This window comes from Dendropsophus ebraccatus, chromosome 9 (assembly GCF_027789765.1).
Source record: "Dendropsophus ebraccatus isolate aDenEbr1 chromosome 9, aDenEbr1.pat, whole genome shotgun sequence".
Classification (NCBI taxonomy): Eukaryota; Metazoa; Chordata; class Amphibia; order Anura; family Hylidae; genus Dendropsophus; species Dendropsophus ebraccatus.
In genome coordinates this window covers 24,913,593-24,935,535 of record NC_091462.1, presented here as the reverse complement: position 1 = coordinate 24,935,535, position 21,943 = coordinate 24,913,593, and the positions used below count along the sequence as shown (strand labels likewise).

General features: G+C 42.3%; 1 protein-coding gene across 1 annotated transcript in view; it reads right to left on the bottom strand.

The window, feature by feature from the left end:
- The window catches only part of PKP4 (plakophilin 4), a 204,390-nt gene that overhangs the window by 60,173 nt on the left and 122,274 nt on the right, over positions 1-21,943 (bottom strand). The window contains exons 4-7 of the mRNA XM_069982735.1: positions 16,598-16,632; positions 7,101-7,229; positions 6,800-6,987; positions 3,552-4,125 (exon numbers count right to left, since the gene is read on the bottom strand). Coding sequence (XP_069838836.1) covers positions 3,552-4,125; positions 6,800-6,987; positions 7,101-7,229; positions 16,598-16,632 — 926 coding nt within the window. The remainder of the gene's footprint in view (positions 1-3,551; positions 4,126-6,799; positions 6,988-7,100; positions 7,230-16,597; positions 16,633-21,943) is intronic.

Genomic DNA, 21,943 nt, shown 5'->3' with positions numbered 1-21,943 from the left:
AGCAGAATAAATAAAACATGACATTACTGCAGACTCCTGAAGGAAGGTTACAGCTGAGATCTGGATAGTAACACTTGGCTGGTGAATTGCATTACTGGTCGAGAGGATTAAAGAGAACTGTTCACCATGGAAATCAGGACTTATACCAGTTCTGAAAGCCACTGTTTTAGGCCATTAGTATCCTCTCTGTATAATTTTTCATGTGCCCTGCTGGCCACCCAGACATGTAGTAAGTTGCCACATATTGGCTTCGTCCAGCTACAGACGCAGGAAAAACAACCTACTAGATCAATGCGTCTCGATTCACTAAGTGCCACCCAATTCCAGACAATGCGGATGTATACCTATGACCTAGAGGGATAACAGTGTGTGGGCCCAGCCTAAGCGTTCTACTGACCACTGGTACTGCAGATCCTCTAGACACTCATTTTTGTGTGACTTTAAGGGCCCTTATACACATTAGCGAAACATGCCAATTTCACCAGGAGCCAATTGACTAAAGCGTATGGTACGCTTCAGTTAGTTTTTTTTTTTTTGTCCTTAAGAGCAAAGCTGCCACTAGACGCTTCTGGCAGCAGCTTAAAGGTGAAGTCAGGTGATATTTTAAAATTTCCACGAGGCAGGAGCAGGGAGAAACATAAAAAACAAGCTTGAAGGGGTTGTCCAGATAACAAAAATAACAATCTATTCTAAACAATCCCCCTTCCCAATACCACCCTATGTCTAATATACATGTATAACCTATCTTGCACACTTTCCCTGTTTTTTTCTTCTTCTCATATTTACCTACTCTGGACATCTAAAATCACTTTTTCTATATCCACTCTGAAAACACTCAGATCCCTCTTCCCCCTCCCTTTGTAGTCACAGGACATGTGATCTCCTCTCTGGGGGTGGGTTAGCTGTCTATTAACTAGGAGCATCTGCATCATCTCCATGCACCTGTGCTGCTTCCATAGACTTACATGTGTCCCTGAGCCTAGGTTTCTGTAATATGAAACCTTATAGTTCTCCCTCTTCTTGCAATGAATGCAGGCATATGTACCTGTCTTTGTGTCACAGCTCTGTATATTGTAAGTATTATGAATGTTAGTAGAGTCTGGATGGAACTAGAATGTTTTTATTCACAGTCAGCAAGCAGAAATCTAAATCTGCACTATACCCCCCACCCCCGGTAAACATGTCCGTTATACAGCACATAGCTACACCATGCACGCGTCAGCTCTGCTACATCATCAGATAGTATGGAATACATATTGGGATGATGTGATACAAAATCAGTGAAAAACAGTCCTGTGTTTACTGTGCAACAGTAATGACAGCAGTAAACAGGAAAGAAAGCTAAGGGGGCGAGAAGGCAAACAAAACAATCAGGGAGATGCATGATGGGAAATGTAGTTTCCTGGCCGACACCATCTTTGATATAGATCGGCTTTTAGAAAAACTTGTAACTCAGGAACGGCAGCAGCTAGAAAGACAGGAGACGGCTCAAACTACTCAGGGGGACTTGGTAAGTAAGACCAGCTAGCACTTCATTTTTTAGCTTATACAGTAGGTTGATAAGCCCTTTAACTTAGGGCTGTATCATATTTTCACACGGAATTGTGATAACATGGGGGGAAAATTTATGCTGGAGATCATGGAGCCTGTGATACAGCAAATCAGGATCATGGGAAAGGTAAGAAACACTTGCTTATTATGTTACCCCTGCCCCGCCTCATGCCAAATTCAGAAAATCAATGGACTTCTCCGAACTCCACACCACCAAGCAAATTCAGCTTCTGACCAGTTAAGGGGCCAGAATAGGCCCTACATGTTCATGTTCTGGACATCCTTTCCTATCTTTTTCTCCAGGCCTTGGCTAAAGCCTGTGCTGCCATGGCCAATACAATGTGATTTTTCAGCAAAGTGTTAAAAAATAATGATGAAATGTCCCCAATTTATTAAATATTTGCACCATTTGTAACACAGCTTTTTCTGTACAGCCACGGTCTCCAATACTCTGTAGTACATACAAAGATTAAGGATAGAATGGAGCATCGGAAAACGCAGAAAGGAGGATCCCAGGGTCTATTATTCTTATTGCTTACAATTTTTTTCAAAAGTAGAGGGGACTCCTAAGATGAATGAGAAGCCATATGCAAATCACCCACTTGTCGTGGTTCCCGTCTTACTTGATGGGAATGATTTCTCAGTAAGCGCTGTGAAATATCAGAGAGCTGCGAGACAGACAAGACGACTGAATACTCTGTGACAAAACATCATTATAAGCGCTTATTCTTTTCTAAACACGGCATTAAGTTTCCTCGGCGTATCCGCCCCGCGTGTACGATTTCTGCATTTCAACACCTATTCCTGACTGCTGAATATGCGCCAAATCAGCTCCTCAGCTGAGAATACTATTCATCTAAAAGCAATTACGTGGAAAAATAGCAAATGGAGATTGGGCAATTTGTTATTGATAATTGCCATTCCCACCTGGCATGATTTTTCTGATCTGAATTTCTAGGTAATTGTTTCATCTGAAGGACTCTCTATGATTTGGAAATAGTGTACATTTCTGCCCCAGGCACAAAGAGGAAGGTCTCACTGAATGCACAATGACATTTCAAAGAAAAGCGAAAACTCCTAATCACCAAGATTCCCCGATGTTGAGAAAGTCGCTACTCAGTGAGAAAGAACGAAAATGAAAGCAGATTGGCCATGTGCATCTGTCCCGATCACCCGGCTGCACACGCTTGTCATAAGCCTCGGTAATTACTACAATGAGAAGTGGTGGACTTCTCCAGTAGAACTGGGTTACTAACTGAGCTATACAATTTATTACACAAAAAAGCTGTAAAAATAGGATGTTATATAAAGATGTAGTACTTAAAGGGGTAATCTCACAATCATATGTCATCCAATATCTGAGCAATGTTTGAAAGCCCCGTAGAGAATGAATTATGCTCGCTGCTGCTTCACTCATTTGGAGGACATTTGTCTTGACTGATAGAAATCACAACAGATAGACCCCTGCCAACTCTTTGGTTTTTTCCTATTATGTGGCATTCTACGCTATTAGCCAAGCACCAAAGCCAAATGGTCTTTCAAAGTGCCTGAGTCTCCAAAACAAATCCACCATGCATATAGTATCAACAAGGTACGGACAGGTACACCTGACTCTGCAATTCTGCTGACAGTAAGCCAGTGATACAAAAATGTTACTGGCTTACTGTTAGCAGGGGACTCCAGCAACAGTGCTAACTATGGTGCGACTAGCTTATTGTCAAGGGAACCACTCAAATATAGAAGGGAATATGGAAAGCAGAGACCTCTTTTTCACAGATAATGATCAAAATTTAGACACCTATGTTTCCCATGAGGAATTGAGAGATTTGTAGGAGATATACAACATACATCAATATAACTCTGTGGATTGCTGTGCCACTTAGAGTAACTAATGTTTGCCGCCTTTGCGATCATCAAAGCAAAGCTCGATGTTATACATTTGTAGCTCTTTAATAACTATACGACTATTACCATACATAAAATATATATTTTTTACTAACCTGTAAGGCTGTCTGGTCGAGGTGGAACCATTCTTTCATAAATATCAAACGGTTGGTGGCCATATTGGTCAATGTCATGCAAGTTCCTCTGTAAAGTTCCCATGTGCTGCGGAACTGCAGTCATGCCAGCTCGCTTCGGAGAGGAGGTTGTTCCTATAGGAGCTTGGGTTAACGTGCCAACTCTATTTTGTGTATCAGGTAGTGTTAGTGGGGAACCAACTCTTACTGTAGTACCTAATGTTTGGTAAGTTGAGGTTGCGCCATTGGGATTGGAGTTTTGCCTAGAAGTGAGTGAACCGATCCTTCGAACACCAGTTGGGGAGTTGGACCTCCGTATTGTGTAAGGAGAGGCTGCTCTCTGGGAAGGCAACGTTGTAGAAGAGTATGTGGTTGTAGCTGGAAGTGGTCGTGAATCTGTGATGGATGGGGAGCCATAGCCACTACCAAGTGAAGTTCTCAAGGATCCTCTAGATGGAGATACTCCAGATCCAATGACATAAGAAGGGGACTGTGATCTTGAGGGAACAGAGCTAACACGCCGAACTGCCCGATTGGTGGCCATCGCATTTGGTGGCTACAAAACAAGATGAAACAACAAAGTTAATAACTATTGTGTATAAACCACCACAAGCTAAAAACCGTTCTCTTCCCAACTTAATGAGACAAATGCGGCGTAACGTAATCACCAGTCGAGTTTCATTTTGATTGAGAACTTTTTTCCTGCTTTTGATAGCGCTCTTCATTTCATGATTCGTCAGTCTGAATGTTGCTATCTAGTCGTTAAGTATATACGCTGTGGTTAATGGGAAAGTCAGCCTCTCTGGGTTAACATAAGGCCCAGAAACTAATCACCGTGATACATTATAAGTAGGAGACTTATTATCATGACGGAGACTCCATTGTTTTTTTTTTTAGAAAAGATAACATGTTTAGAAAACATTTAGAAAAGATACATGGGAGAAAAGGGAACATTAACTGCAGAAGCTCTGTAATAAAGACCCCCCCTATATTCATGACCACCAGCAATGAGCATCCTCAATGAATCTATCCTGAACTAATCCTGTAGAAAATCCCAGGTTGCCTTATGAAAGACTGCTCTGTTTATATGCTTTACTAAAGGAGTTATCCAGGTCTTACAGAAAGCCTGTCACCACATGCTAGCTGAACCACATGTCATTGGGGCAGCCCTTGCTGGCCTCTCCCTGCCCTGCTGGCCTTGATTTAGAGATCTTTCTCTATACCCAAACAGGAAGAGACTTATCAATCAGGGCTGGTGGGGCAGGAAGCAGCCTTTTGTGGTCTGCCCCTCATAACTTGTAGTTTGGGTGGGATAGAAGACAGGTCTTCTTTAAAAAGTGATGACTAGTAACAGAGAAGCTGAATAGAATGATGTATCACTTACATTGTTCTGTGCAACTGATTCAGAAATATCCTCCTGAATAACATGGACAATAAGTAGTCCTCTCCATTATAAGCATGAGCCCAGTGGTCCTCATCATTCATGAGAAGCCAGAAACTCCGCCCACCAGCAGTTATCTATCTATGCTGTGTATAGGCAGTCAACTGTCAACCAGCAGCTGGAGGGTGGGGAGAGGGATGTGGCAAGAATCCTATTCTCCTGCATATTAGGAGAACTGCTGATAAGAATGATGTAAGCAATACATCGTTCTGTTCAGCATTTATATCATATCACTAGTTTATGCTGCCCTCATTTAAGGCAGCATAAATCTAGAGACAGATTCCTTTTAAGGTTAAAGGGGTACGCCAGCAAAAATATTTTTCTTTCAAATTAATGGGTGCCAGAAAGATCCAGAGATTTGTAAATTACTTCTATTAAAAGGTCTTCCAGTACTTACCAGCTGCTGTATTGTCCAGCACAAAGTGGTGGATTCTTTCTAGTCTGGAGAGCAGGAGAGGTTTTCTATGGACATTTGATCCTGCTCTGGACAGTTCCTGACATTTACAGAGGTGGCAGCAGAGAGCACTGTGTCAGACTGGAAAGAATATACAATTTCCTGCAGGACAAACAGCAGCTGGAAAGTACTGGAACAGTGGAGTTTTTTTCGAAGAAGTAAATTACAAATCTCTGAAACTTTCGGACACCAATTTATTTGAAAGATTTTTTTTTTTTTTTTTTCGGCTGTAGTACCTCTTTAAGCTTGGATAACCCTTTTCAGGCATATGGACATTATTAATGTGGTTTATCCAATTAAGAGGTGCCAACATGGATCCAGCCAGCCCATGTAATAAATAGACAGCCATTCATTTAAATGGTAGCTATGTACTACAACAATTTCTCTACAATGGTTGCTCTAGATATGGGTTATTGCAAGGGTAGAAAGGAATGAACAGGCAGTTTGAAAGTCAGAGAAGCTAATCCCATCATGATTGGCTTCCATATACATACACATCTATATCTATCTATCTATCTATCTATATCTATCTCTATCTATCTATCTATCTATCTATCTATCTATCTATCTATCTATCTATCTATCTCTATATATCTATCTCTATCTATATATCTATCTCTATCTATATATCTATATATCTATATCTATATATCTATATCTATATCTATATATCTATATCTATATATCTATATCTATATCTATATCTATATCTATATCTATCTATCTATCTATATGCAAAGAAGGGGTCTGTGGAGCCTCAGTTGTGAGTCTCAAAACATGGGAATAGCCAGATATATAACAAAAAAAATTTGACTTGTACTAGTTTTTGTTACAGAAGCCCTGCTCTTCTTTCCATAGAATTACAGTACATTATTATTCATGAGGAACCACTTTTAAGATGCTAGTGAAGAAAGAAACTCTCCCCCCCCACACACACAAAAACACCGCCACCATTTTTAAGATGGTATCAAGGCAAGTAAATTCTGAATAAAGAGGTTATGTATACCTCTTGATGTGCTATTTCTCAAAGCTGAATACGAATTATAAAAAGGAAATACATCCAGGCGTACACAATAACACATTGAAAATATAATAAGACAACGCTGACTTATCCATAGCAGTTCCAGCAAAAATGATAAATCATCTCCCTAGAACAATGTAATGAGCAAAAACAAAAAAACCTAATACAACACCAAGTTGGATTTTTTTTACACGTTAACAGACAAGGGCAAAGGACATTTACTCATCATGCGAAAACAAATTTAATTGACTATACATAGAAAAAAAAGAAAGTAATATAATAGCAGTATATAGCAAGGGGAGCACAATGAATACCTGGACTACAGTTTGGCCTTCAGCCCTTGAGGACCTCACCAAATGGTTAGTGGTAGATCCTGAGAATGAGTGTTGTTGGCGGAGTTCCGGTTTACCCATGCTGTGGTTGTGAAAGGTCCCGGCTTCCTGGTAACCGCTGTCCGAGTACGAGTTCATCTGCGTGGAGCTCCTTGAGTTACCTAGAGATCCTAAAAAAGCAATGTAGTAAAGTCAAGCTATAAAGTATACTCAGAGTAACCAGAAACTAGTCTGAAAGTTATTCTGGAAGTAACAAATAAATAAAACGAGAACAGACCCTCACTTTCATGGAGTGACGTTTGCTCCGGGGAATACATGGTGGTCACTGTTTCTGGGTCAGATCTGATGAGGAAGTGGTTGGGATGAGTAGAGTCAGAGAGTCTCTGCTTAGGGGGACCTCCGGATGATGCATCTGAAACCAAAAATACACCATCAACATGTGACATGGAAAGAGCCGTGGATTTGTTACAGAAAAGGGAAACACTGCTTCCTTAGCAATTCCCTTGTCATAAGACGAGAGCTTAAAGGGAACATGTCCCAATAAACATGCTGTCAGAGACATGTCAAAAGTTTTGATTGGTCCAAAGTATAAATCTGGTGACCGAACGATGTGAGGACTGCGCTGCAGCGTGTCCACTCTCCGCTATGAGTTGGGAAAAAGCGTTGAAAGTTGGGTTCCATAGCACTCCATTATGAGTTGAACTCTATTTTTTTCTAATTAACAGTGGGGAGAGAATACGCGGCAGCACGTTCCTCTCCCTGCTCATTCTCCCGATCAATACAGGTCTGGACACTCAGAACCGGACCGGCAAAAACTTCGGACATATCTCTACAATATGTCAAAAGTTTTTTGTAATGACAGCCCAGTGGGCAGTCTGAATCAACGATTGACAGCCTGCCCTGCATGAATGTGCATATACTGAGATCACAGTCACTGAGCAGAACCGCCCACTGGACTCCTAAAGCAAGGTATACTGAATCTTTCCATATTAAAACTATGTATTAATCTGATTGTCTGTAACATGTAATTTCCTATAAAACAAATAGATCTCCATCCTGTATCACTCACACATGCATACATACGCTAGAATAACAAAGAAAGTTAGCAATTAGTACTATTAATGCCCCTTTGTGAGATCCAAACAGGTGACAGACCCAATGACCTATATTTGGAAGGGGTACATGCAAGCCTTAAAGGGAGTATACCCGGACATTTTTAATTTTATAACCAGACAACTCGTAATAGTGGATTTAGGAGACGTTAGATGGTCAAACTTCTGAGCCACCACCATTGGTAGGAGCTATAAGGGAGAGCAGGATGAACATGTTCTGTTGTCTCTTCATTCATCTCTATGGAAATGGATGTAACATGCACAACTGTCTGAGTGTCTGTCCGTGAAGAGTGAGCCAACCGGATAAAATATTAATGTCAATGATTGTTCTGTTACAATTTTTTTCCATAACAGAACAGGGTGGTGGCGATCATCTCAAATTTTAATTCCTTGGTTTCCAAGACTCACTTTTAAAAGGTTAGGAAAGGGTCAAATCCAACATTGCAGTTGGCGCTTCGCCAAAGCCGACATCCTCTACGACCAGCCCAGTTCTCCAATAATAGCACAAATTGTTGTTCAAATAACTAGAGAGCCAAATGCGTTCTTTCCGCTGACCTAAAGTCAACCATCTTGTGAGTTAAAACCACTTATACGCCTCTTATCATTAAACCAAACAGCCCCAGAGATTCCTCCCAGTCTAACAGAATACAAAGAGACACTTGTAATTGGGACGTGTTTTAGCGCCATATTTCCCAACGTAAACCAACCACACATTAAAACCACTCACCACTGAGCATACAAAGAAATACAAGTAATAACTTCATAACATAAAAAGACAAACAAACCACAAATCCTTAACCTTATAATGCAACAGAGGTCATGTTATGTTACTCGTAGCACAGGAGAGCAGTGATGTCACTATATTATACATATATCAGCAGCACGTCTAAAGACTCAATTACATGGGGAGCTTATCACCCAACCAGGCCAATGTTGCCTTGTGTAATGGGGTCAAATACTCGTTCGGCTGTGTGACCAATGGCTGACAGACACAGGGGGCTGCAGAATTGATCCAGCTATATTTTGTACAGTCACATGACTGATCAAGACTGGCGACGTCTCTGTAAACGAGTGCCGATCACAGGGATCAGAGCTCCCAACTAATCCACTTGGGGCCAGCTAATACAGCACTAAGGATAAGGGCCCTATTCCATGGGATGATTATCGTTCGCATTATCGTTAACGATTAACAATCTCAAACGACCGCTATTGCGAAAGACCTGAAAACGTTCACTCATTTCCATGGAAAGATAATCGTTACTTACGATCATATTTGCAATAGTTTATTCTTCGCTATTTCTTCGCTATTGCGTTCGTATCTACTGCGAACGACGTCTTATTCAATGCGAACGATTTACGAACGTTTTGCGAACAAGCAACGATAAAAATAGGTATAGGTCTTATTACACGGAACGATAATTGGCCGATTATCGCTCCATGTAATAAATACAACTATCAGCCGATGACAACGATCATCGGCTTATCGTTGATATAGGTTTGGACCTATTTTTGTCGGGCTCTGATGCTATTACACGTAGCGGTGCTCAGCCGGCGACTGACAATATACAGCAGCAGCCCTGGAACGTGGATAGGTAATGTATATAGTTAAGCAAGGGCTGCAAGGACATCGGTAACGATGTCCCTGCAGCCCTTGTTTAACGATTATCGGGCCGTGTAATAGGTCCAGTAAACGAGCGACGATCTAGCAGATCACTGCTCGTTTACAGGTATCATCGGGCCACCATCGGCCCGTGTAATACCACCCTTATAAAGTGATCAACGATTTTTCGTTCGGTCGTTAATCCTTAACTGCATTTCAACCAAACGATAATCGTCCGGTGGAATAGGGCCCTTACACAGTATTAGTAAATTCTGCCCATTGTTATTATATTTAAATAGATCTATCTATCTATCTATCTATCTAGTATGTAGTCACTGAACTTCTATGGAGACTGTGAAATGTTTCCCAGCTCTGGCTGGCTATCTGTACCCTATTTGTTGGAGGAACTTGTCCAAGGCTTCCTTACTCCTCCGGGAACCATTGGGAGTTTTAAATGTCCAAATCATAAATATAATTTACCACCATATACAGGGTCCTGCTTTACATTGCCGAAGAGTCCACTATGGCTAGGCATGAGTTAAAGGGGTTGTACATTAAAAAAACTTGGAGGCTTTCTTCCAAAAACAGCATCACACCAGTCCATGTCAGGCATTGTAACTACAGCCAACAGGGAGAACTTTCAATAGGTGCGGTGCTGTTTTTGGAGGGAGAAAAAAAGGCAGCCATGTTTTTCTTACCCTGGACAACCCCTAACATTTCCGTAAAATACAAAAACACTACAAAACTCAGCAAACCGATAGGTGGTAACACTTACTTTTTATAAAACGTTGCCCTACGTTAGGGGTAGGGAACCTTGGCTCTCCAGCTGTTGCAAAACTACAACTCCCATCATGCCTGTCCAGGCATGATGGGAGTTGTAGTTTTGCAACAGCTGGAGAGCTGAGGTGCCCTATGTGCTACATGTTACTCGTAATAAGAGGCAAATAATCTGAATTCTTCATCATTTTAAATCAAGTCAATGGCAGACGACGATTCAAACCGCATGTACTACAAGCATCACTCAAGCTGGGAGCGGCGCGGAGTTGAAATGTCACCAGAATGATCATAGATGTCAAACAAGCAGCTGTGATGCCTGCGCAAATAAATAAGGTGATCGCAGCCTCTCGCATCTCATCAGGATCATTCCTTTAAATGAACACGTTCCACGGGACGCCGAGAAGCCATTCAGATGATTTAATTTTAGTTCTGCTGCTGGATGCCTTCAAGTGCTATGCAAATATTTTAGGCTGGGTGAATGCATTAAAGCTGCTGATACAGTTGTGATGACTCTGTACAATCACCTTATGGAGAGATCGGCATGGCACTAATCCCGCACTCCAGGCTGTTTGAGCCTTGTTGACATGCTATAAAAATCAGAAAGCACTTCACGGTGCGGGGGAAGGAAGAAAAAAAAAAATTATTTCAAAAGCGTCTCCTGCATACTGACAGATGCTGATAATTGCACGGCGTGACGAGACGACGGGCACGTGCTATCATACGCTTCTTCAGTGCCGACAGCTGAAAGAAAACCTTAATGGCTGTTCTGTTACGATAACAAAAAAGGAACTGACCTGAAAAAATAGACACAAATGCCCACTTTATATCAATGAGATAAATAGGCTGCGTAGAAATCGTATGTACACAGCTCATATTTATCCCATCACCCAGAGGCTTTCCTGTCATATGTAATAGGTTATTTGGCCCAATACATAAAAAGGGGTTGTCCCACCTTAAAAAACAGATCAGTAAAAATAAACAACATGTGAAGCATTATAACTAGAGATGAGCGAAACTCATTTGAATACAAGCGGCTGAAGAAGTTGGATGCAGCCCTATGGAGTCCTGGAAAACATGGATACAGTCTATGGCCATGTTCACATGGCGTAAGACACCGGTCAGAGGAGATCATCCTGGTCGGTACTGCAGTACCGACCGGATGATCTTTGTATCTGCTGAATTCGGATGCGGGCGCAACCAAATTCCCACTGCACACAATGGAGTGTGCGGCCAGAGCCGCACGCTCCATTGTGTGAACTGACAGGTTCTCTGCGGGTGCTATTCAACGAATAGCAGCTGCAGAAAACTGACATGTCAGTTTTTGCTGCGCCACTAGTGATCCCAGACAGAGTGTATACTTTGGGTGAGATTTATCAAACATGGTGTAAAGTAAATTGTCTCAGTTGCCCCTAGCAACCAATCACATTCCACCTTTCATTCCTCACAGACTCTCTGGAAAACAAAAGGTGAAAACGGATTGGTTTCTAGGGGCAACTGAGCCAGTTTTACTTTACACCATGGGGGAGATTTATCAAACATGGTGTAAAGTGAAACTGGCTCAGTTGCCCCTAGCAACCAAACAGATTCCATCTTCCATTCCTCACAGACTCTTTGGAAAATGAAAGGTGGAATCTGATTGGTTGCTAGGGGCAACTGAGCCAGTTTCACTTTACGCCATGTTTGATAAATCTTCCCCTATGTGTATACACTCTGGCCGGTATTCCCTTAGCCTGCAGCACAATGTAGGTTCAGTAGTAATCGGCAACAACGGCCAAGATTACTACTGAACTTACGTTGTGTGAACATAGCCTATGGCTGTATCCCTACTCTACTAGACTCCCTAGGGCTACATCAAACTTTTTCACCCACCAATAACCAAATGTCAAACGATCTGACTCAAGTATGCTGGAGTTGCGCTCATATCTAGTTATGTAGTAGTAGCGATCCAAGCAGGACCAAGGATTCCCTCTAAGGACCGGTGAAGGTGTGATTGCTGTGATATTCAGCGTGCACGTATAATATGTATCAGTTATCAAGCTATGAGGATCTTCACAAAGTAGTGAGTTTATTTGCAACGCGTTTCGAGCAATCTATGTTAACATGGCCTTCATCAAGCCTTGGTTAAAAAAAAACAAAAAAAAAAACAGCACCTCAGACCGTATCTCGTATGGCGTGAGCTGGACAGCAAAAACACATAACCAAAAAGATAGATGTTACACGTAGAGTTGAGCACAACTTGAGCATCCTTGTCAGATAGTTCGACAATACCGGTGGCTGAAGAAGGTGGATGCAGCCCTAGGGGGTCCAGGAAAACATGGATACAGCCTATGGCCTGTAGCTGTATCCATGTTGCCCTGTATTTTCTAGAGCTGCATCCACCTTCAGTCACCATCTTTGCCATTGAGTATTCTTTTTGAGTATTTCTTTTAAAAGCACTTCTAAAAAGTACAAGATAAAACCTGTCAGTTTTAATAAACTCCCCGCCATGCATCGCTCACACATCAGGATGAATAAATGCCCATGAAAGCAAATCTTGTTTTGAAAAATTAAAAAATATGAAAAGCTTTTATTCCTCTGAAGAAAATAAATATTTTGGATTTTGACACAGAGTTAAACGGAATGGAGTGTGACTCAGCATCCGACGCAGTCTCTGCCGCGCACAGCGGGACCAAGCTGCCTCATCAATCAAACCACTACATAAAGTGTTGGCAGCCGACGTGACCGGCCTTCCTCATGGCACCAGCTAAATCACAAGACTGTATTTAAAATACAGCTAAACTTATCGAGGTGGAGTTGGGGGGAGGTGCGTTTCATTGGCGAGCACTGGAAGATCCATCAGGATTGAAGGAAAAATAATAGATCATGGCAGTGAATAAAAGGTAATTTTTGAGGAAAACCGGTTTCAGGCAACCTATAGACTGGGACGGAGGGTTACCTTCCATAACACAATGACTCAAAACACAGCTATATCTACATAGGACTGATATCTAGTCAGAACCCAGACATTAACCTAAACTGAGAATCTGTGCCGTGGGATGTAGACTGCAGAACACCAACACAGCCATCTATCTTGAAGGAGTTGGAGTAGTTTTTACTTGAAACAAAGTGAAAATTCTAGATCAGGGATGTCAAACTGCATCCCTCCAGCTGTTGCAAAACTACAATTCCCATCATGCCCGGACAGCTTAAGCTTTAGCTGCCCAGGTATGATGGGAATTGTAGTTTTGCAAACAGCAGGAGGGCCTCAAGTTTGACATTCCTGATCTAGATGATGCCAAGCTAACAAAGATATACCCAGAGACACTTGTATCTGTGATTGCATTAAAAGATGGCTCCACAATGTGTCGCCTTTCAAGGAGGTCATTCTTAGGCACCTTTAAGTTTAAGTGTCACTGTCATTATTGTTTAAATCTAAATCATCAGGGGATGGGAATAAAAGCATATTTGCAATTTACATTATTATTGTTTTTTTCTTATTATGTTGTTTTAAAAAAAAAGCTATACTTATTTGTATCCAGGTCCAGTCTCCTGAAGGCAAATTTTTAGCCTTGTGCTGGTATAGAGGAAAAACCAAACCTAAACACAGGAAGTCTTGGTCAGCTGCTCGCTCTCAGAGAAGGCAGTCATGTGATTGATGGACACATTGAGCAGTGACTCTCAGCACTGGCCAAGATTCCTGTGTTTAGTGTTTTTTTTCTACCTGCACAAGACTAAAAAGCTGCCTTCAGGAGACTGAACCTGCATACAAGTAAGTATAGTTTTATTTTAAACCATAACTAAAAATAAATAAAATTATATAATATATATACCGTATTTTTCGCTTTATAAGATGCACTTTTTTCCCCCCCTAAGTTGGGAAATGCCGGCATGCCACTGTGGACTCTCCCTAGCGTGGGGGAAGGTGTCTGGGGACATGGCCACCAACCTACCCCAGCCTGGAAGCTCTGCTCCAGCCACCGCTAACCAGCCTTCAGTGCCGGCTGCCGCTGCCTGCTGATCTGGCAGCGTCTGGTGCCAAGTTTAAAAAGCTGCACCTCCCGTCGCTGGGGACCTGCCCGCCGGCCTCCCCAGCCTAGGGAAGACTCCTCCAGCGTTCACCTTCACTGGCTGCATGAGAAAAAACAATTGTTGGCTGAAGCAGCCGCTGACAGATCATCGCAGTGGGTGAGTGGATGTTCTGCAGGGGCTGCAATGATTTGACAGCAGCTGCTGCTTCAGCTGACACTTGTATATCTCATATCAGTGCAGTAATTTTTTTTTTTTTGGCTTATAATGCGTGCCCATGGTGGTCTCCCCTCCCACCCCCACCCTCCACATCCACATCCACCCTACCTCCCCCTCTCACTCTCTAGTAAGCTACCCAGCACAAGTGGTGTTCTGGGAGCAGTGGTGCCAAGGAGTTAACATTCAATGACCTATCGCCTTTTACAGCTCATTGAGGGTTAACTCCCTGGTACCACTGCTCCCAGAGCACTTGACTATTTAGCCCAGAATGAGCAGAGTTTTACATAATTAAAAGAAAAGTTATCCTAGAAACCTATATATCAATCTGCTCAGCTCCTCCTGCTCTATAACCCGCTGCCTGTGGATCAAACTAGATCTTGCTGATTTGACAGGTTCCCTTTAATTTAGTGAAAATCCAATGATAAAAACAGACCAAAAATATTTTAATTCCAGAATGCAATGCAACAAAATGGGGAAAAAGCACCAAGGGGGTGAATACTTTTGCAATGCATTCTAACCTTAGAACAGAAGAGTCAGCCTTTTCTTGCATTGTGAGATCCCAGTAAGGTCTTTTTTACATTTTAAGTAGGATTATCTTATTAAGATTTTCAGGATCAGAAAAGAAGAAACATTGTAAATGTTACCCTGACATTTCACTGCCGCTCCGCTAATCAATATCGTGTGATGTTATTTGACTTATCAGAAATGTTAGTTTTTCTCTGGGAAGGGAATTAATTTGTAGGACAAAAAGCACGTCCTTCAGGCTGAGAATCGTACTGTTTGGTGGGCCAAAATGAATAGGACTACTTAGCTGCAAATACAATGCAATATGGGAAAATAGTCAATGGACTATGACAGAGGTCCCCCAACCTTCTGCAGGTCACGAGCCACTTACAAATATATTGTGTTATAACTAGTTTTGAGCGGACGTGCTGAACTATTGTTCGCTCAGCATTTAACTACCACCATCTGGAAAAGTTAGATGCCGCCCTAAGGAAAAGGCAATTTTTGAGGGAAAGCGGTTTCAGGCGGCACGAGATCATAGACTGGGCAAGAGGTTCACTTACCTTGCTGCATATGGGGTCCCGGCCAGAGCGAATACACATAGTATACGCTCCGTCCGGGATCCCTAGCGTCGCCGCAAACAACTGACATGTCAGTTTTCTGCGGCTGATATTCATTGAATAACGGCCGCAGAAAACCCTGTCAGTGCACACTATGGAGCGAGCTGCTCCGGCCCCTCGCTCCATAGTGTGCAGTGGAGCGGCCCTAAAGATTATCCGGCAGGTAGCAGTACCGGCCGGAATAATCTTTTCAGAGATCGGCCATTCCGTGACCCGGCCAGGACACAGAAAGGCCGGTCTCTTACATAGTCTGCACATAGCCATAGGCTGTATCCATGTCTACCTCCCCACTAAGCCAATTTAAGCAATTATGACTTTTATTTACATCACCCCAGGCCATGTGTTATTTCCCCCCACACACCACCAGACAACCCCTTTAAGGTCTACTCATGATGATCAGGCTTCAAGTACTATATAATAGTCCAATCATAATACCAGCCCATAGCAAACTTGCCTGCTTTTGTTCTTATACAGTTTTTCTCTTTTTTGTCAGATAAAGTTTTATTGACTTTCTAGAGAGTTTTATAAGTGAGGCTGATATAAGTGTGTTGGTTTATTCCTTGTGTTCATATCTTCATAAATTTAGCATTAACCAGACAGCAGGCAGACATGCAGCACTGGGATTACGGAGTAGACCGGATAGAAATTTATTTTAAGAAATTAAGTTCAAAAGGTTCTTCTCATTTTCAAGCCTTGAAATACAGAAACTAATTAGGAAAGAAATCCTGATGTTGTACGGATGAGAAGCACAGATTGCTCGGTTGTACATAGTCATTATAATCACCAGCACACGTATATACACACGCACAATACACGCTTTATCATACACACTGTAAGTACTGACTAGACTCTAGCAACATGTTGGCTTTTCTTTATCCTCTAAGCCACGTCATAAAATGGAAGTAAAGAACGTTCAGACATTATGGGATTAGCTTCCCCATACCTGCTGATCTCCAAGGAAATGACTTCTCGGTAGAGCTGAAACAGAAGAAGAGAGAAAAAAAGGAATTAATGAACAGTGGAAATGCCATATAGTGGCTTGATGCAAGTATTGCAGGCATGAGTGACAACAAGGAGACTACGCAAGTCTGCAAATAAATTCAATGAAGCGCTAAGGAAGGAAAAAAAATTATGAGATAGCATAAAAACTGTCGTGTGCAGAAGGCGTCCATGTGTGACTAGGATTATCTTTTCTTATAGGAGGATTGTCTGGTTTGGGCAAACCTAGATGAAAATGTATGGATTGGTGAGATTAGCAGGGATTTGCTAATGGCAGCCCCAATAATCAGGTGCAGAGGATCTTTCTGGTTTAGAGGGGTTGCCACGATCTTCCACAATGGCCATTCTGATGGAGCCCGATCCAGGACAGCACTTCCAGGAAGTGCCTGCTCACCCAATCAAGTGGCACAGTGGTGACCTGCATCAGTCTCTGGTTGGTTGTGCGGGCACATGACTGAGATCAAGTGCTGCACAGTAGGATCGAAGCAGGTAAAAACACTTTTCTTCTTATTGTTTTTACCCCAGCTTGAACCAATTTCACTGTAAAATGTATTTCCTGGCTACAGTAAAACACAGGTGACCGGATTATAATAATCTGCAAAATCCATATACTTGTAGATATTGATTCGGTCCTGGGGTGCGTGATATGTGAAGATGGGCTGACTCCCAGTTTAACACACGGTGCAAGATAGGAATAGTTCTCTAGCTCAAAGTTATTTTTCCATATTGAAACCTAGCACATCAATGTGCGCTATGTACAAAAATACAAATGCAATCCGACATATTTTGAACTCAAGAGTTCTTATTCATGGCTTAGTTAGAAAACCATCATTGTGTATTAGTATTTTAAACACATAGCAAAAAGACTTGTCCAAACCAGACAGCCTCCCTCCCCCCCATGAGAAAAGATAATCCTTACCCCACTTTATGTACACAGCTATAGGTTTTTTACATTTTTATATAACTTATTATGAAATGTCACCAGCTTTAATCCCTCACAGCTCCTGAATTTATTGAAATAGTAGGCCATGCTTAAAAATGGACTCTGTCACGCTGAACACGCTATGTGATCTACATTCACATGTAATGGAGGGGCAGAATCTCAGCAGGATGCTATACAGTTTTGGAGGGAAAACATTGTCTAATTTGTATTGTATTCATTTACATTTATGCTCATTTATAGGAGTCCAGTGGGCGGTCCTAATTAGTGATTGAGAATGTTGTGAATAAATAAGACTGCCCACTGGACTCTTCAAAAATTTCCATTTATAAATCACACGTTTTACTAAATCTTTTCCCACTAAACTATTGACCATTTACCTTAGCCCCTCCTGCTCTACAACATTATGCCAGTAGACTATAGATTTTCATGACGACGGTTTAAATCCCCCGCACCCCCTAAAAACCGCTCCACTTGTGTTCATGGGTTATGTCTGGTATTACAGTTCAGCAAAACTAGACACAACCAACTCCCCACAGTGGCAAAGTTACTGTAAGAAAGCAGCCATCTTTTTCTATAACCCCCTTTAAGGGGAACGGTCTTCCACTCATCTGTATTGCTGTGGCGTTCGCCATTGTAATTTGAGGAAGAGCACAAATACATCAACTCCGGCCTCTTCTATTAAATTACAATGTCAGTGTCAGGGATTTTGCAGCGTTATATTTCCCCTCCCCCCTATAAGCTCCAGTATTGGTAATGTGTGAATTTCAGCTTTCAGAGATAGAAGAGCATAAAGGAAATAAGAACATTGATTGTATTCGCGCCTCTGTTTTCTTACTTACAGGGGGCACAGAACAGAGGTGACCTCATTTACTGATAATCGCTCGCCTCCCGCATCAATCCAAGTGACAACATTGCTGAGCTCAAGGAGAAGGTAGCGGCCAGCGCCTCACACCCCCGGTAAGGAGGAAGGAGAGCCGGCACCGGTTTATTTCAGTGATAATGTATTATTGACCTGCTGGATGGAGGCTATATAGATATCTATAAATATTCTGGAAGGGAATGTTCCGTTCTCGGTTAAAGTGTTTATTAAACGGCAAAATATTAACTTCCAAACCGATTACCAAAATAGAAATGTAATTCAAAGGCTCAAATGTTTACATGTTAGTAGCAATGAAAGCAGCGAAAAGGACTAAAAAAAACAGCACGGTCCATTTCTGCCATAGTGTGCAGCAGAACAGTGTCCTCGGTAGGCAAATTACCAGGGAAAAAGAGGAACAGCTGCTCAGCAAGGCGAAGAGAGGGACAACATCAGAAAGCTAATCCAGCTGTATACTCTCTCAGTGCATGTGAGGTTGCACAGTGTATATAATGATCAACCACAACAGGTGAAGTCAATAACATCGATCAGGTTGTGACCATAGTGTCTGTAATGGGGTGGGTATATTAGAAGCAAGAGAAGAGTTCTTCAAGTTGATGCAGGAAAAGATGAAGCAGGAACAAGTGTAAGAGTCCATGGGCTAAATAGTGACGTCTGGTTAAGAGCATCTCCAGGGTTAGTGGGGTGTTACCAGAATGCCGTGGATGGTACCTGTCTAAAGTGGTGGAAGCAAGGAGAATGGGTGATCAGACGAGGGGGTAAGGGGCACTTGAGGGTCAATGATGTGTGTAGAGAATGAAGGCTTGCTCATCTGGTCTGAGCTAGAGAGAAAGTTATGGATGACTATGATAGAAGGGTGTCAGTAACCAAAGGGCAGGTATGTATAGGCCACATGGAGCAGTGGAAGGCAATGAACTAGTCTGTTAGATCATGTACATTGTGTGGACGGTTAGGTATGCACAAGTCAATTACCTAGAGAAGAGATGCACCATGGGAAGTGATGACAACAAGATGCAATCAGGAGGCACCATGGGAAGAGATGGCACCAGAATGCACTATGGGAAGAGATGGCACCAGAATGCACCATGGAAATAGATGGCAGAAAGATGCAATCCGGATGCACCATGGGAAGAGATGGCACCAAAATGCACCATGGAAATAAGGATGCACCATGGGAAGAAGGCAAGCTGGTGAAGACCATGTGATTGACAATGTTCTTTTGGCAAACCTTGTGTGCCGGCATTCATGCGGATGTTACTTTGACATCTACTACCTAACTTTAACACATACAGGATCCAAGCATACAGTTTAAAATTTTTAACAAAAAAAAAAAAAAAAGAATAGTTGATAAGAATCTGACCACTAGGATTCCCACCGATCCTGAGAACAGAGGTCTATGTCCTTCTGGTTAGAATGGAATGGCGGTCAGAGAGGAGCACTGGTGAGAAAAAACTTAAAGGATAAGTGCCATGAAAAACTTTTTTCCAGTAATTGAAGCACATTACAAAGTTATATAACTGTGTAATATGCTTCAATCACCTATCTGCCTCCCTTCCCTGTCTTTTCCCACCTCCACCCCCCACCAGGAAGTGTAAGAAACCCACACAGACCTGATTACTGTCGTCACCGTCACCAAGCTCTTCTCTCAGCTCCTTCTCCTGTTACACCAGCCTCCCCCCTCCCCTGCCTTGTCAGGTGACAGGCTTGCTCAGCTCCCATTGGCTGAACAACTGCAAGCCATCACTTGTCACATGTCACTTGCTTATCTTCCCTCCGGCACATAGGCAGCTCCCCCTCCCCCCTCCCCTCTCTCCTGCTGCTGGACTCAGTAAAGGAGTCATGTCACTAGAGAAGATAAGCTAAGCAAGCAGAGTCACCTGACAAGGAGGGGAGGGGGATGCTGGTGTAACAGGACCTAGAGCAGCCCTCCTGCTGAGGACTCATCCTCACAAGAAGGAGCTGCCTGGTGACAGTGACGACAGCAATCAGGTCTGTGTGAGTTTCTTACACTTCCTGGTGGGGAGTGGAGGGGGGAAAAGACAGGGAAGGGAGGCAGATAGGTAATTGAAGCACATTACAGAGTTATATAACTTTGTAATGTGCTTCAATTACTGGGAAAAAGTTTTTCATGGCACTCGTCCTTTAAATTGTTGTGAAATCTGCTGTTGCTATACAAGTAAATATATTAAAGGGGTATTCCAAGAAAAACTAACTTGTTCCAGTAAGAGATCGGGGGGCTCCGGCCTCCATACCCCCCACGGGTCTCCATATTAGCCCTGCGGCCCTTGTTTTAAATGAAGCTGCGGACCAATAGGCAGATCACTGTGGCTACGGAGGTCGACCCCCGACAATCTCTTTGTTGTCTTCAATTCTGTGTAAAGGGGACAAGTTTTCTTGAAATACCCCTTTTAACCCAGACCACTCACTCAATCATTCTATAACACACATGATCCTTCAATTCTTTACCTGGCTCTTTCTTCTATTCTACGCAATGTACCAATCTATAAATCAGGATAGGAGAATAGACTAGTGCCCCAACTGGATGCATTGCAGCTATGAGCAGCAGGAGCTCTACAAGGACTAAGTGCAACCACATATACATCTATTCCATATTGTACAAATAGTCTCATGCCGACCTGCAAAGCACATTAGGAAGCACTAGACTGATTGCCATTGAAGACTTGGTTTGATTCACAGATGCTCCATATTGAAAGCAATTATTCACAATTCTTTAACATATACCTATTATTATCCCTGCAATTGCTATAATAGAGCAGTGCAAACCATCTATGTATATTAAAGGGGCTCCCATTGACTTTAAGCAGATTAGCATTAGAGTACAAAATCCCTATCAGTTATAGAATATAATAAAGATCACGACATGGAGGAGATGTACAATTGCCTCCATACCGAATAGCCGATTCTGCAGGCAAAGCCGCGAACATCAGAACAAGCAAGTCAATTCATATACATTCACACGCTAACATTTCCATTGCAGAAACACCAAGGTAAAAGCAGATGACAAGGCGACGGCTTTGTAAGAATCAAAGCGGAGGCTTCTCCTTGTGAATTTATCGAAGAAAAAACAGCAAAGAGTGAAAACACGTCTGGACTCTCGGTAAGCCTCCGAAGCCGTTTCATGTTGTGTCAGGGACGGCTAAGCCTGGGCAAGGAACCAGACGGAATCAGCAGTTCCCCAATTTCCTTTCTGCAGGTTCGGAACACAGAGAGAGATTCATATCTACAATTCTATAAAGAAAAATTGATTTTTTTTTTCCCTTCTTCTCCTCTCTGGCTGTAACAGAAAGCAAGTTATTCTAGATGATGTGACAATCACAAAGTGAGACCGGCAGAGATCAGTCATCTCCACAATCTCGGCTCCGCAGTCTTTACCAGCCGGGTGCATTTATACGACTTCTGATGACAGTTTTGCTTTTTTCAAAGATTTGTTAAAAGGGAAGAAAAGTTAA